At 31.4% G+C, this 18,164-nt stretch overlaps 1 protein-coding gene across 1 annotated transcript in view; it reads right to left on the bottom strand.

Annotated features, from left to right (window-relative positions):
• Nucleotides 1–18,164, bottom strand: part of LOC129218767 (FRAS1-related extracellular matrix protein 1-like) — a 75,012-nt gene that overhangs the window by 45,383 nt on the left and 11,465 nt on the right. Inside the window, exons 5-8 of the mRNA XM_054853091.1 lie at nucleotides 17,684–17,873; nucleotides 8,299–8,436; nucleotides 6,150–6,559; nucleotides 5,049–5,738 (exon numbers count right to left, since the gene is read on the bottom strand). Of these exons, the coding sequence (XP_054709066.1) occupies nucleotides 5,049–5,738; nucleotides 6,150–6,559; nucleotides 8,299–8,436; nucleotides 17,684–17,873 (1,428 nt within the window). The remainder of the gene's footprint in view (nucleotides 1–5,048; nucleotides 5,739–6,149; nucleotides 6,560–8,298; nucleotides 8,437–17,683; nucleotides 17,874–18,164) is intronic.

Here is an 18,164-nt window from a genome sequence, read left to right as displayed (position 1 = left end):
GCAACTGTCAACAGAAAAGGCATGATTCTTATATGTGATTCTGTAGCAAGACCACTTTGCTCAAGACTAACAATGAGAAGCAATATTGAACCATACTCACCGGATATTGAACCATCTGATTTCCTCTTATTCCAATAGTTATTAGACAGAAAAAAGTGAAGAATTGGCTGATATCCCAAATGTGAGATCTGGTATTTTCCTCCAAAACCAATTGACTTGTATCGATTAGGGATTCAAGCATCAAGATCACAAAAGGTTATTGAAAACAAAAGTCATGAACATCAATAATAAAAAATAAAACTTTAAAAGTTTATTTTCTAGAAAAAAACATTACTTTTCGCACCGTTCGTACAGAACTTATTTCAGAAAAACACATGGAAAAAACAGGTTTTTTTTTTATAATTATATTTTTCCTTAGCAAATGATATTATAAGGGAGGAGGAAGAACCTCAAAGCAGTATGAACAATATGTTTCCATATAATTCCTGTCAAACATATAACAGCAAATATAGGAGAGCATAAGGGACTAATGTGTTTTCGATAAAAATTAGTATCCAATTTTGGGTGACAGTTATCAAAAAAAAAAATTGCATTTTTGTTGCATATGTGAAAAGAAATGCCCTTATTGGATGAGTTAAGGAAATTTTCATTTTGTGGTACCTTCTAGTAAAAATAAAAGTATCTTTTAGATAACTAAACTAAACATACTGAGAGAGTATAAAAAAGGAAGAAAAACGACAAAAAGAACACAATAATAAAGTAGTGAAATAAAATACCTTGAATGTTTGGTCCCCTTTAAGATTGCAAATAATCAATTTGAAACTTTCGTATGCAGTTTTACCAGTAATTTCAATGAAAAACATAATTCATTAATCAAGTGTCTTTTATAAACTGCTCTCACATACACAAAATGCTTTTCCCAAATATTTCTCCATTTTTCTATGAAGATTTTTCTCTTTATTCAAAAATTTCATAAAAATTCAGGCTTTTTAGAGTTATTTTAACAAAACATAATGTGAAGTTAATAAACTTTGTTGTTACTTACTATATTTAAACGGCTGATTGATTACCTTGTACACATGACCACATAAAGATTAATTTTAACACAGATTTTGTCACGTTTTCAGGTAATCATTAACAGCCAGGGTTCGAAAATATCATGATATTTTCAAAAGTATCAAAAATATCCGATATTTTGATATATATCTGATATTTTGATATCTATCTGATATTTTCAATCAGCACAAACTAAAGTCCTCAAAATAGTAAATGCATCCTGAAATCACTCTTTATTTTCTTGTATTATTATTAAAACAATATGTAGACTCAAAATTAAGGTTTCTTTCATTTTTAGTACCTAATATCTCATTTTTCATTTTCATCAATTTTTATGGAGTTAATTTTTCATTAGCTGTTTTACTTATTTCTTTTCCATAAGCTACTTTTACACAATTATGTGATTCAGTAGTAAAAAGTATGCATTAATCCGTGCACAGTCATAAGACATTTTTTTTTTTGGACCAACATTTAATAATTAGTTAGGCACTTTTAATCTGAATCAAAATTGTTACATTGCTAATAGTTTTACATGAATATAAAATAGTAAAGGAATATTATATTAATGATGTATTAACACATCATAAAAATATAGCACACAACTTTTTGGTTATTTTAATAATAAATGAACAATATTACCATGATTAATATAAGTTTTATAATGAAAATACCGTAGTTGTGAAAATATAAATATCGAAAATATGATATTTTCAAACTAAATATCATATATATATATTAGGGTGGTCCTTATTTTTGAAGTTGTAGATATTTTATAAGACGCCCCCTCAATTTGTTCCATTATACAAATAAATGATCCATGCAAAATTTTAAGTCAATCCATGAATATTAACACGTGCCCCTAGGGCCCCCTTTTTTGAGTTTTGAAGAAAAAATTGCAGATTTTCTCGTTTTTATGTAAAAATATTCCTAGGTTTCATGTTTAAAGTAATTTTGAATATCAATAGATGTTGCTACTTCCAGACCAACCATTCTCTCACTTTCATTCTGTAAAATTTTATATATTACATAGGGTAAAAGTACACCAATGGCCTTGGGACAGGCATACCGCTATTCGCGCTCGTTTCAATCCAAGCGGCAGGGGAACGTTTCTTTCCACCAAGATGGACACAAGAGATTCTAAAGGCCATTTATGAATGGTTTTTGACCACAACAAATTGCCTCCTCCAGGCTTTGGGTGTGTTGATTTAGAAAATTTTCTGTGTATGTAATAGGTGTGGCAAATAGGGTCACTAGGTTTCCATGCTATAAATATAAGTAATGACAATTATATTTTAATTCACTGTTCTTTAGTTATATACTTGAATGTTTATACATTCTTATAATTTAAATTTTGAGAAATCCTCGATTACCCTACCATGAAAATAAACTCTATTTTCCATATCTAAATCTATACTTTAAACTGTCTTCCATTTCAGTACATAGTCCTTTATTATCATCAAATTCCTCTTGCATTTCACAAGATTTAGAAACCGAAATGGGTATCTATCCGAACCGGTTGAACCTTTTTTTCTATATCTGGTCTACCACAACGCAAAAAAGCTTGACAACTATTGAGATTTGCTCGCATTTAATCAATGTTAGACAAATGCCATATTAGGAACAAAGATGCTGCTCATTTATTAACAGCCTATGTAGATGCAGTAAATTTAAATCCAAATAACCTTATGATCAATCGTACATCCCTTAAGAGAGCAAGAAAAAATCTGCGAGAGGTAAAATCAGATTTCATGAATTTAAATTTAGATTTTTTAGTTATTCCCTGGGATACAAAGCTACATCCAGATGTTATTGGAAAAAAACGCCGATAGGCTTACTATGATAGTTTTAGGTTCCAATGTTGAACAGCTACTCAGAATTTCTGAGGTATTTCTTCAGTTGTGTATGATATCTTAGATGATTGCTCTTTATTGCTAACTGTTCAAGCTGTAGTGTTTTATACAGCGGCTTACAATACCGGTCGTATAAATTGTGCATGTAATTTTTTAGAGCAAAAGCTAAACGGTGATATATTTCATTTGTATTGCTATCATCATCCACTTGAAATCGTACTGCAGAGTGTCTTTAAAGAAGTTCTTGCCTTTCTTAGTTTTAGACTCGATATTCCATCATTTAAGCGCTTCAAAATTCAAAAATTACACATACCGCTTAAATTCTAAAAGAAGAATTTGATGACATATTATTGTTCATAGAAAGCGGAATTTAGAAATATTACAGAGAGTTCTCATAACGTGTAATAGTATTTCTTAGTCCTCGCTCCTACAGGGATATGTTTTCGGCAACCTGGAGCTTATCTGTGAGCCAGATGGGTCGCTAAAGGAATTTATTGTTTGAATATTTATATATTTAGGAAACAATTTGAATTGACCTTACATGAAGAGATTGCCCGTAAATGCTGTTTTAGTTAAATGTTGTATGAAGATATAGTTTTTCGCAGCAACCCTTTCTAGGCCTTTTAAATTAATATAAAGTCTAGTGTCTAAAAAACCTGCAGCGTACAAAATGATAACAAACATGCAGCAGAAGCAGTGATTGAAAAAATCATAAATCACTTATGGTACTTAGGTGATGAACTAGTTGCTTTGTCCGTATTGAATGAAGGAATTAACTTCGAAGATAGGAAAAGACAACTTCAAAAAAATGCTTCCTGAATAGGAAGACGTGTCTGATGACTGCATAAAAAATTTCAAATAACAGTAGATGATTTGGAATACTTTATTAGTAAAGATCTTCTTCTTTCTTTATAGAATCAATTACAAGTGAATAAAACTGTTTGATAAGTTACAAACACCAAAAGATGTTTTCTATTTGATCCTGATTCATTGCAAAATGAAGGAAGCTATTGAAAGGGAAGAGATATCGTTAAAATGCTGAAAGTTGTGAATGATACAACCGAAAGAGGAGCACAATTAATCGAAGAATTTCACAATCAATTTACCAAGTATGAGTCACAAAAACAATTTAGTATTTTACAGACACTCCAAGACTATCAGAAAAAAATGCACGCGATTGAGATACATTGAGAAAAGCGTACGATTAAGGTAAAGTTTCTAAAGCAATATTTCATTCTTATTCAATGTAAAATCTTTAGACGATATAAAGTAATTAAAAAGATTAATTTTAGTGCTACCTCGCTGCAAAAATAATTTGCAAACATAGGAGAAACGATGTACGGGGTCTGAAGTAAAAACTCGAAGATTTGTGGGAAAATTATCAAATGTGTTAAAGTTCAACGTCCTAGGGGCACGTGTTATTATTGACCGATCGAGTTCAAATTTTGCACCGATTACTTTTTATTATAGTGTCACAAAACTAGGGGGCGTCACTTGTTGAATTCCAAAAAATTTTTTTTCCCATATAAATAAGGACCACCCTAATATATATATATATATATATATATATATATATATATATATATATATATATATATATATATATATATACATATATGTATATATATATATATATATATATATATATATATATATATATATATATATATATGTATATATCGACTGATAAGTATCGGCGAACCCTGTTAACAGCATACAGTAAACTAATGATTATCTGTGGAATGAGGATGGCACGGTAACCCTGGATAAGCGAAAACTGCAGATAATCCGAATAATAAGAAAAAACCAATATTACTGTAGACAATATCTAAAAGATATGAATAACACTCACATATACAATTAAATTATAGCTAAAATCATTGCTACATTCCATCCACTAACATTGAATGTAAAAAACATACCCCATATATAAAAGCTAAAAACAAACAGTAACACAAATATAAGTTAAAAAAAACATTTAATGACCATTAAAGAAAAAGCGAAAAGACCCGCAGATAATCCAAACCGCGGATAAATGGGGGCCCATAATTGGGAGTTTACTGTACTTTATTTTAATATGCTTTTAATTATTTTAGGTATAAACTTTTAGTGTTAATATTAGAAAACTAAAACTGAAATTACCTTATAAGATTTAAATTAATATCTTCTTGAGAAAACTCTAAAGAATTTAGAGTGAACCAGTCTCCTTTTTCATTTTTTTGTTCTAAAATGCCTTGAGTAGGATGCTCTACTATTTTAAAAAACAATTCCGTGGATGAGGTGTCAATATCATCTGCTAGTAGAACAGCATTAGACAAAAGAAAATTTCCAAGTAGTTCGACATTACTAGCAGGTATATTTTTTACTATGAAAGGTGCTTCATCATTAACAGGAATGATATCAATAAAACAAGAATCCACAACATTATGTAACCCATCACTTAAAACTAACACAAAAGAATCTTTGAAATTTTCCGATCCATCATGTCGATATACAATACTTTCAAAATTTTCAAAGGATAACTGAGTGAAAGGAATTTCAAGTAAAGGCCCATTGTTCACTGCTTGAACAAAATGTGTCAGTGTCCCATACTGTGGTCTTGTTTTCACAGTAATTATTAATATATCGCCAGGGAAATCTCTATCAGAAGCAATAACAGAACTGTTCTTCATAACAAATGAGCCTCCTTCATCCAGTGATATATTTGAAATGGAAAACATTGGCACTTCATCATTTAGTAAGACAATGCTGACAAACACAAGCACAGAAGTAGAATTGTGAACTCCATCAGTTACAAAAACCTCAAATCCATCTGATTCAGGTTCAACATTGCTGCAAAAGAAAATTTAAATTAATTCACAAAAATCAAATAAATATTATAATAAGTAAGAAAATAAAGTTACTGCATGAAGTACTAGATACATGTCAGGCACAGATAATTTGAAATAAAAAAAATGCAAGCAATATTGATTTTTTAGTTTAGATCCTTCTATTAAAATATATGTTCCAAATGACAATTTCCACATTTTAAAACATTCATTAATGCTCACTTTTTCTTGTAATTGCACTTTTTACAAAACAAAGACAATGTATAATCATTTTTTTTTATTCCACGATGTAATTTTTCTAATGGAAATTTGTGTAGAATTATTTTCAAATAAGTTCATTTCAATATGCAATTGTATTCTATGCATTATTCATTGTTTTAGAAAACTAAATGAGAAAAATATTTAAATACTTTACCTGTGGTTAAATTGCACAAAAGTAATGAATCCATTCTTTACATCTTGCAAAGGAAATGCATTTATTCTTTTCCCATCATTTTGTTCATATCCAGGCGTGGGTCTTGAATTCTCTATATATCCATATTCAGGTTGCTTTGCTATAACAATGAGTAATTCAGACGCAAAAGTGTCATCATCTGTTGCTGAAAGATTTTCATCTGTAATGACTGATGAACGACCCTCTTCAACAAGAATAGCTCTTTTAAAATACAACCTAGGGGGTCTATCATTTTGAGGTAAAATTGTTACAAATACACGATGACTTTCATGTGATATTGAGCGTGGAAATAATTTATCAGTCACAATGAATGTCAGGGCATCTTCTTTTGGACTTGGACCGATTTCTTGGCCATTATGCATATATGCAACCTAAAGAGAAAGTATATGCATCAATAATCTTTCTAAAAGTAAACAACACATTCAAAGTATGACAGTTTCCATTTTAAATTTATTTACTTGAACAAAATTCTTTTGAACATATTTATTTGAACAAAATTTTCTTGTCAAAACATGCAAATTTATTTTCATGCAGAGATCAGAAACTGCACAAGTAATGTACACAGTAATGTAGTACAAGTAATGTAGAGCCTGAATACATTGATCCTAAAGGCAGTTTATTTACAAATAGAATGAACCTGCTCTCTCCTGCTTTGTGTCTATGTATTAAGAAAAGGATGTATAAAATGGGTCTCTGTTAGTAAAAACTAGGAACATGATAGCAGTGCTTTATTTAAACCAGTTTCATAAGGAGAAAAAGCCAGCTCATCCATTGCTAGGCAAAAGAACTGAAAAGCTTTTTTCAAATTTCAAAGGAGCAATATGAAAAGAATTTGATAGTTTTTAAATAAAAAAAGAGGCTACCAGCAGAATGCGCGGACAAAAAAAAAACTGATTGACCTTTTCAGCACAAATGAAAATCAAATGCCTTTTTAAAATCCATTCACCCAATTAGAAGTAAAATATTTTTGCCAACTAATTCAGAACTTGCATTTAGGGATGTCAAAATTTCAGACAATTTCAGAAACAAAGGGAAAAAAAAAAAACATTTTTCTTTCCTTTTTTTTTTCTGGAATGCTGAAAAAAAAAATTATTTTTTATTTCAAATAAAAATGGGGTTTCTTAAATGTTTTTTTACTTAGAAAATATAAAGTGTTAAACATTCCATTTTTTATCATAATAGAAATAAATATAAAACATGATTAGAATTTAAAAAATAGTCTTTTTGTTTAAAAACTGTCACTAGTTTTCCTTATCCAAAACACTGAAAACTAGCCAAACTAGTCACAATATCATTCAACTATTAATAGTAGGTATAATGTTCAAATGTCCCCTGTAAACACTGAGTAATAAAGTATGCATTTCCAAATGCCACTCAAATGAAAAAGCGCATTTTAATGTAGCAAAAATATCTCAAAAGTATTAAGCATCACAAATGTTTGCTGAACAAGTTGAGGAATTAGATGAAGTATAAACTAAAAACATTGCTTAGAATTTAGCACTTTGACTTTGGTTCAGTTCACATTATTTTAACTGTTTTTCAGATGCTTTGCAAGTTTTGGGAGCATTCAATAAGACTAGTTGTTGAGAATATTTCATAAGTTTCATTCCATAAGACAAACCACATGAAATCAGTTGATTAATTTTCTTCTTGCTGATTATGACATACTTGAATTAGATCATTAAATTTAGTCCTTCATATGGTACAACTAATTGTCATATTTTCTCCGTAACATTCCCCTCCCCCTTGTTTTAAGTCTAACAAAATCTAAATGCAATATTTTCTTTGTTTTATTATTTCTCAGATCAAATGCTTTGCGTCCATTTTTTAATGATGAAATTCAGTTATGTTTCATTTTAAAAATTTGATTCAGGTTTCGCTTGCCAAATCTGATCGCTAAACATTGGGGGAAAAGTATTCCTGAAGACTTGAATTAAATGTTAGATTACTACTGTTGTTCTGCAAAAATGATAAATTTTTAAATTAATATAACATCCAGTTATCAATCAAAGAAACACATCAGCAGAATGAAAAATATCGAAACTCAAAACATTATTAATTAGTAAAGTGATGTTTTGCACGTTTTTTACTAAAACAGAAATTTACATACTTCTCCAGTTAATACATTGCTTTGAGTAAAACGATTAACTTTATGCTTTTCAAGAACGATGCTTCCGAACAATGGTACTTCAGTCAAAATAAAGAATAATGAAGAATCATCAGTATCAATATCTGTAGCAGCTAAAATCTAAAGAAAAAAGAAAAAATAAGCAAAAAGTTGTATGCAAAATAAAAAGTGATGTTATATAAGAAATACAACAAAATCATAATGACTTACTTCTGTAATAAATGTTCCTTCCCTAGATGACACAACAATTTCATAGGAAACTGGAATGAAAAAGAACATTTATTACAGAAGTGTGAAACAAGTTCCAAAAATACAGCTCTTTAAGCTGAGTTATTTTGTAGTTTAAATTTAAATGGTTAACTTTCATGCAAATAACTAAAAAAACTGCAAATACTAATTTAACTGATACATGATTATTTTCTGCTATCTGCTATTGCAATGTATTTCCAAAAATCATAAACATTTTTCATGTTTAGATCTGTTTTTGATTACTTATTCTTTCAATCACAGGGTGGCGACAGGAACTGGAAAAAAAAGTTCCCTGACTTTTCCCTGATTAAGTTCACCAAATTTCCCTGATTTACGTTATCAATGATAACGCTTTTCTTTCTCTGCCGTACCTGAAAAGCATTGCAAATTAAATAAAACAGTGTTTAGAACGGTTTAAGCTATTAATTAAAAATATATTTTGAAATGATGCTTTTTTTTTTTTTTTGATAAAAAATATTGTTCACGGTGGCAACAGGAACTGTGAAAAAAAGTTTCCTGACTTTTCCCTGATTAAGTTCACCAAATTTCCTGATTTACGTTACCAATGATAATGGTTTCCTTTCTTTGCTCTACTTGAAATCTATTGTATGTTTGTATAAAATGCAGTATTTTAAACGTTTAAAGTTGTGTAAAGTTGTTGAACAAAAGATATATTTTGAAAAGATGCTACTTTTTTAATAAAATGGTAAAAAAGAAAAATATATCAAGTCAATCTTTTGGGGGGGGGGGGGGGGACAACAACAACCTACAAGAGAGTATATTAAATTTTTCTACATGGAAAGATTATAGAAAATTTAAAAAAAAAACTTTACTTCCAGAAACCACTTAGCATAAGAATTTTAAGAAACTATTAAAATCACTCTTAAAAACATATGTGTACTTATGGTAGAACTAAAAAGTAATTGAAATTATTTTGAACTAAATTTTCAGTAATAGTGAAAGAATAGAAGTAATGTAGTTATTCTTATATAACTAATTGACATATTTCTGCAAAACAGATGAAACCACTTGACATCCATTCATAGGGAGCTTTTCTCTAATCAAGAACATAGGTTTTAATGAATGAATACAGCATTTTAACAATAAAAAAATAAAGATATTTACTTAAGTACACAAGTTCACTATTTCAAATGATTTCAGTATGTAACGAAAAAAAAATCTTGATTGCTTTTGTAACAAACTTTGAAATGTAAGAAAAAAAAAGCAATTAGTTAATTTCAAAATATATAAAAGAAGAACACAGCTTGTTTATAAAATAAAAGAATTATTTAAGTCTGAAGAAAAGAAAACCTTTATAATCTGCAGCGACAACAAATAGTATAACCGCAAAAAACAAAGTTTTTTTTTTGATTGAAAGTTCAATTTTAGCAATTAAATTAAAAATGCGAAGAAGTAATAACTTTTAAGCTTTTATCAGTATTGATTCAAAAACCAAAGATTTCTTCTTGAAATTGTGATTACAGTACGCTAATTACTTTGAGACAATGGAAAAAAGGCAAAAGAGCTAAGGCATTAATGAAGGCTCGCTCTTTGCCTGTATGGTTGTTTATTCTACGTAGCATTAAAAGCGTGAAAGTAAATTTCAAGCTAGGTAAAATAAACAACCTAACAGACAAAGAAGCAATCTTAGGAAGTTCATCCTGCGGTTAATAAGTAGGATCCAATACTTTGACGTTGAGGAAAAAAGATGCACAAATATGCGGCAGTGTATAATCGCATCTCATTAATTTTACTTCTTTTTTTTTGAACAGATAATTGGCGGAAAATGTGTAGGGAATTAGAGTACTTAATTTTGTGAAGCAAAAAAAAAAATTTTTTTTCTTCATAAAATCAATTTTTCCTGATTTTTTGTTATTTTTTCGAAATTCCTGATATTTCCCTGACTTTTCCCTGATTAATAAAGTTCCCTGACTTTTCCCTGATCTCCCTGATCTGTCGCCACCCTGAATCAGATGATTTATTGACACATAAGGATTAGAATATAATAAGAACAATCAATATTTAAATTAAAGTAAGTAACTCTTTCCCTTAGCAAAATATGTGACTTACTATTATGAGATTATTGGCTAAATACTAAAATAGGACTTTTAAAATGTTTACATGATATAGCACAAATGAAAGGTATTTCAGTTCAGAAGAGGAAAACGCAACAGTTACTTCAACAAATTTCATTGAAAGTGGTAACTGAATCAAAGCCCAATCATGTCTCCTAATAAGATTAGAGTTGAAGAATAGTTCTGAACTAAGCCTTTAACTAAGTATTTACAATTCATAAACTTTCCCCATATGAAGACAAATATTCTGTCTGCGAGACAATCATGAGAATTTTAGAGAAACAGAGGAATATTTAGGTTTAATAACAATTATAAATGTTTAAAACATATTATGTTGAATGTGAGCAATAAGTCACTTTCAGAAGAAAAAAAAATGTATGGAAAAAATACACAGACCAGTCACATTAATGTGACCATCTGTCAAAAGCCAGAATAACCACCTTTCGCAGAGCGGACTGCTGCGAGACGTGCAGGAAGAGAGTCACTTAGGTCCCTGAAGTTGTTCTCTGGGATGTTGAGCCATGCCGACTCTAATGCCGTGGCCAGCTGCACTAGATTACGCGGTTGAGGATCAATGGCGCGAACAACTCGATCGAGATGGTCTCACAGATGCTCGATTGGGTTTAAGTCAGGTGAGTTTGCTGGCCAGCGGAGGACGGAAAACCAGGAAACCAGAGAATGCCAGGAAAACATTCCCCAGACCATAATGCTCCCACCTCGAGATTGGACCTTTCCGGCAATGGTTGCAGGGTGGTTCCTTTCAGAGGTTTCACGCCTTATACGCCAACGTCCATCTGTCCGATGGAGTGTAAAACGCGATTCATCTGAAAACGCGTTTTGTGAAGCAAAAAAAAAAATTTTTTTTTCTTCATAAAATCAATTTTTCCTGATTTTTTGTTATTTTTTCGAAATTCCTGATATTTCCCTGACTTTTCCCTGATTAATAAAGTTCCCTGACTTTTCCCTGATCTCCCTGATCTGTCGCCACCCTGAATTACTGTCGGATACCTGTCGCCACTCAGTGGACGTCCAGCTGCTGTACTGGCGTGCAAATTCTAGCCTTCGTTGTCGATGAACAGCAGTCAGCATAGGTGCACGAACCAGGCGTCTGCTTCGGAGGCCCAGACGCAGCAATATTCGCTGAATAGTAGTTTGGGAGACACTTTTGGTAGCCCCTTGGTTCATTTTGGTGGTCAGTTGCTCAACGGTAGCCCGTCTATCTCCCCGAATGCATCTCTGCAACCGTCGTTTGCCTCTGTCATCTTGGCCCGTGGTGCACCACATTTGCCATGTCGATGATTTTGGACAGTCCCATTTTGCCATGTGCGATATACACTTTTACCACGGCGGCACGCGAACAGTTCACAAACTCAGCCGTTTCGGAAATGCTTCCACCCTTGGCTAGAAGGCCAATGATCATGCCCTTTTGGACGTCGGATAAATCGCTTCGTTTCTGCATTACGCCAACGATTGAAATGTTTTTCGAAGCCCTCACACACCCTTTATATACGTTCAACTGCACTGTGTGCCTTCTGTGATTGGTTATTTAACTCTGACGTGGAAAGTACGTGGTGGTCATATTAATGTGACTGGACTGTGTAACTTTGTGGGATTCACATAATGAGAAATAATTATATTTCAGTTCCAACAATTTAAGAGTCCCAAATCATCACATGTGCATCAATTTGAAACTTAGAAAATGATGTGTTTTATTGTAAAGTTTGGAATTCTGCATGCAGTTTGTTTAGAAAACAATGTGGAAAACCAATGCAATATTTGTCTTCCATAGCTACTAACTTTTCAAAAACAATAAGATAGTTTAAAATCCACATCTATTTAGATTATAAGTACTGTCCTTATATTTAAGACAAGGTTTGAACTAAAGAATAACAATTTTTCTGATAAGTCCAAAAAATGAAGTACGGTGAAAATCATTAGAACTAATTCAATACAAAAAGTCGAAGAAAACTGAGCAGCTGTTAGCAATAAGAAAGATAAGCAATCAACAAACAGGTGAACAACTTAACAGAACATAATTACCGATGTCATAGAAAATTACCTACTGATTTTCTTTCTTTCTTTGCTTTTTGTATGGGTAAATATAAAAAATACATTTTTTTCTCAATCTTAAGGGAACTTGGATGTATTACTGGCACTATTTTTATGGGAGGTGGGGGAAGGGGAGATCAGTGAAATGTTGTTGCCCTTACACAATGAATTTTAGCTCGAATTATTTCATGCAAACGCAAGCAAAGGGCACAGATATCTTGTAAGTATTTTGAAAGGGAGTAAAGTCAGAGGTGCAATTTCAATGAAGGGAGATGAGGTTAACACTAGAAAACAATCATCTCTGAAAGAGAAATAACTACTAACTAAAAAGTTAAAAAATACTACACTACAAAGACCCCCGCCCCCCCCCCCCCCCCCCAAAAAAAGAAAGTATCCAAACTCAGCATGCAAGAGACCAAATTAGTTGATGGTCCAGAGTTTGGAGGCAATCAGAGAAGGTCTATCAAGCATAATTAACAGTATCATCGACTAGCATGAAGTCAGAATGAATATTTTCAACTGCAGGAAATTTGTCATCTTAAATGATTTTCAAGATTAGTAATGTTTCAATAGATGTATTATGTTTCTTACTACTATTGATTTTTTATTCTAATACCTATTCCTTCATTTTATATTTGTTCAAACCAGATTTTCGTAATTAATGCACTTAGATGAATTATGGCAACAAAACAATATGTTTTTGATCTTTCTAAAAAAAATATTTTTAGTACCAATATTCCAGTATCACAATTTAAAGAGTACCGAATACTGGCATTGCATTTTTGGTCTGGTATTGCAATCACTATACACAAAAAGGGTGTTGCGTTTTAACCTGCAAGACGTTTATCTTTGCAACCGTCAGTTCTAGATGTATACTTCCAGTTGCAAAAATGTTCAAAATCAAATGCAGAGATGAAATACAGAAAGTTTGAAGTAAAAATAAAAATAAGTCAAAAAATACAAAATTTTACTTTTATACAAGCCCCAGGTCCTCTAACTTATATTTAGGGAAATATTTTCAATTGAAAAATAATTCCAACACAAAAAGTTTGAAATTAGTACGACCAATATTCACCGAGATATAAAGCGCAGCTTTTGTGACTTACATCACTTTTCACTAGTTGCCAACAGCACCTTTTGGGGGAAAATATAGTGGTTAACAAGTGTTTGAAATCATGTGTATGAATAGAGAGTGGTTTTTAAAATTGTTTGAAGTTTTGTAGTGTGTTTTTGCGTATCACGGCATAACATTTGCATTTGTTTTTGAACAGCAATGAAAAAATATAAATACTTTGGTTTTCTACTTTGATAACCTGCCATTCTTCTGAAAGGGTGAAATTTGAAATAATATATCTCCTTCAGTTTTGGTTGCACAAATGTCAAGTTTTTTGTGTCAGTAATAGTTTTCAATGGAGATTATTTCTCTAAATATTAGTTAGAGGACTTAGGGCCGTATAAAAAGTTTAATTTTGTATATTTTGACTCATTTTTAATTTTGCTTAAAACCTTCAATATCTTAACTCTGCAGCTGATTTTGAACATTTTTGCAATTGGAAGTATACATCTAGGACTAACAGTTGCGAAAATAAAGGTCTTGTAGGTTAAAACGGAACACCCTGCATGTGTCATTAATCAACATCTAAACATTATACACATGTTGTCTAACACATTTTTATCACTACCATAATTCCCGAAATGGAATCTCAGAGAGAAGATATCAAGTTTGGCTTTTTCCTACAGATGTATATAAACACACTTTTTAAAGAACAATTCTGGAGATCTTGAGATAGTTAAGAGAAAGAGATTAAGCATACAGAATGAGACTATAACAAGTAAAATACTGACCTTTTTAAGAGGAAAAGTCTTCTTGTACTGAAAAAAGACTTTTGATTTTAAAGAAATAAATAAAGGTCAATATGTTACATGTTACATTCATTGTTTTACTTAATCAACACCTGCTTGATAAATGAAAGTTTCTGAATAAATTCTTGATGAAGTAAGTCACGGTATATCTGTAAGCGAAATATGAAATTGATTGAAGTTTCACTAGTTCAGGGTTCATACACTTTTGGTTAAAAAAAGTTCCCTGACTTTTCCAGGTTGTTTTTTAGAAAATTCCAGGTTACTCGCTTCATTCAAAATTTAAGTTTAAATAGTAATATTTTCAGAATAATTAAAATTGTTTAAAGTAGCGATGCAGAAGAACTGAAACTTCTCCCCTTAGATTAAAAAAAAAAACCTTGGTTTTTTTTTCGTTTGTTTTCTCTGTCAAAATTTTAAGTTTTTTTTCAACATTTTGTTCAAAATTGTTTTAATTTGTTTACTATTTGTTGAAAACGGAGTACTTTCAACTTATTTTAGCGTTTCTTTGATGTCACGCGTAATATTATAGCATTTTGCTGTAGTCCTGCAGCAACCTTCTAGCATCCGCTTTTGGTTTACAATACTTTTTATTTTCTTATAAGTAGGTTACACGAAACATATTGAGCAAAATGCAAAGCTAAATTTCAGTATAAATATGATTAACTTGTTGCATCAATCGGCATACCATGTAATGCATAGTAACAAAAATCAACATCCGCCAAACATAGGCCAATGCCAATAATCTTTTTTTTTTTTTTCACATATTAAAGGACGCTTACATTAAAATTTCAAACTTTCTTATCCAGAAAGTAATAGTTATTTTTCAAAAATTCATAACTTTTTGCACATTTAATGTTATTTTCAATATTACACATTGATATAAACGTCCAATTCTGTTTCTGGAAGTTTAAGTCTACTTCCATTGTGCAAACGATCAAATATGGCGACAAAGTGAAAAATTTAAAATAATAAGTAGATTTTTGGATTTGTAGTATAAAGTAGTAATAAATAATTAATAATCCTTAAAAAACTACAATAAAAGCAAAATAGTCAGTATTTAGCACATAAGAGTCTAAATCAATTAAAACAAAAAAATGTTATGAAGATTAAATTTTGCATTTTTCCAGAAAATAATTACAAATTATCCGGAAAAAAGGGCACAATTTGTGTTGTTTTCAATAGTTTGCATTGCAATTAACATCCAATGCCGTTTTCGGGAACTTAGGCACTTGAAAAAGGCTTGTGTACTTCCATCTTGGGAATGACCAAATATGGCGGCTATGCCCAAAAATAAGAAATAACTTTTTTTTAATTTGTTGCATGAAGACAGTTAAAAAATAATAAATCTTCATGATACTACAATTCATTGAAAAGTTTTTATCACATTTGCGTCCGAGGCAGTGAGGATAAGATTAAGTTTTAAGAACAAAATTTTTCATTTCTCAAGAAAATTATTTCAAATAATAATACAAAAACAATTTGCAGACCATTTTTTGTTGTTTTCATCAGTTTTCAATTAAAGAAAACATCCAATTCTGCTTTGTTTTTAGAAACTTAGGCATTTTTGGATCGTATCTACTTCCATCTTGTGAATGACCAAAGATGGCGACTACGTTTAACACGTAGCTGAAATGATTTTCCGATCAACAAAAAAAAACCATTTTCCCCGATCGACCCTCCCATCTACAGGTTGTGCTTCCGAAGCAGTAAATTGTCTTCTCTCCTGTTGAGTTTGTGCATAATTGCTGTTCACCTGATTTTTTTTCCCTTGGGAACTACTGAGAGCCAAAAATGGCGGCTGCTGAAGATTTTTTGGGTCGCCACTTTTTTCATTGCTTTAAAATTGTTACAATTTTTTTAAATACATCGATAAAAATGAAGATTAGATCTTATAAAACGAAATTCCCTGGGAAAAATTGGGAAAAGAAAAATTTTGGGGACACATTTGGAAAATTCCTTGACATTTTTGACTAAGTCATTTTCCCTGATAATAGGGAAGTTGCAACCTATTAAATGTTCATATTTTGGCTATTGGATATTGTTAATTGACCCTCCAAACTAAAAAATTCACCATCGCCGAATTTTAAAACACCGTGGTTGATTTTTAATGAATTTTTAAAAATCCACGCGCAAAAGTGTGCGCTTCTGAAACGTCACGAGCCTACGTCACAGGGCGCGAATGGGCAGCCTTCCGCCGAAGATCCCTTGTTTTCGCTAGGGACATTTTGAGCGCGCTGATATTTATATTTTTTAGAAATTCAATAATCCTTTTGAACACACTATGGAGGCCAGATTCGTTAAAGCACAATCTAAATAATCTTCCTCAAGTAACACCAATGAGATATTCGAATATTTTCGAGAGGATGAGAGGTTTAATGTTCCAGAAACGCGAGGAGTTAAATGCGAGGAGAAAGCCTTTTACGTTTCGCCTTCGAAGTCGAATGCGTGACCTTCGCTTCTCCCCTATCAGAAGAGGGGATGACGTCACTTCCTATGCCATTTGACGTCACAAGAGCTTGAACTTTAAAAATTAATTTTAAAAAAACTACTTATCGTATCGCAAAATTTTTTTCACCTATGATGTTCATACATGTTACTCTATCATATAAAAATAAAATTGAAAAATCGAAAACTTCCCTATTCCAAGTTTTCCCGGAGCGTACGAACCCTGAACCGAACAGAATGTTGTGGCAACCCATCTAAAACTTAAGGCAGTAGAAAGAAATGCGTTCCCCTCACTGACTCCATGCAAGAAAATCTTCGCTCTTTTGGCGCATTTTTCGTTGTGAAAAAAAAAACGTTCATTTTTCGATTGCAGTTTTTAAGTGCCAGCGTCGGTTTAGATAAAAATTTACAATTTTTTTCGTGAAATCACAATAAAAACGAAGACTAGATCTCATAGTACTTAATTCCTTGGGAAAAAAAAAATTTGGAGGACAAAATTTGAAAACTCCCCGACTTTTCCCTGACATTTTTGACAGTGTCATTTTCCCTGACAATTCTCGGTTTTCCCGGAATTCCCGGAGCGTACGAACCCTGTAGTTATATTAAGTAAACAAAACAAAATAAATGCTAGGTATTGTTTTTTCAAGCAATATTAAAAGAAAATGACATTTACTGAAAAACTTTACCTCAGGCGTAAGTAGAACTTTTCCTCCTTCATTTACAGAAATTCTTGGCATCAAATCTTTAGCCCAAATAGGTTTCTCATCATCTACTGGCTCAATGGAGACTCTTACAACTCCAGACACAAAATGGAGACCATCATTAACACCTATTTTGAAGCCATCCTTGAAAGATTCAGAACCATCATGAACATACCTTAAAAGAAGCAATTTTGCAATTAAAGCAAATACGCTAATATTACTCAACAAATTTTACATTTAAAGTTTTAATGAAATAGATGTTATAAACAACTTAAATATCTATTCCGGAACTAAAAATTTGTCTAAATATTCAATCAGTATGTTCTTCAAAGTCACATTAATCAATTTCTCACAAAAAAAGGCAGATTTATAGTTAAAAGTAAAATAAGATGTTATGATTAAAAATTAAATATGACAATGAAAAGGAAGGGGGGAAAATAGTCCCAGAAAACATTTCAAATGAGAA

The sequence above is a fragment of the Uloborus diversus genome, chromosome 3 (assembly GCF_026930045.1).
Source record: "Uloborus diversus isolate 005 chromosome 3, Udiv.v.3.1, whole genome shotgun sequence".
NCBI classification, from domain to species: domain Eukaryota; kingdom Metazoa; phylum Arthropoda; class Arachnida; order Araneae; family Uloboridae; genus Uloborus; species Uloborus diversus.
The sequence above is the reverse complement of the archived record's forward strand: the minus strand, read 5'-3'. Positions and strand labels throughout refer to the sequence as shown.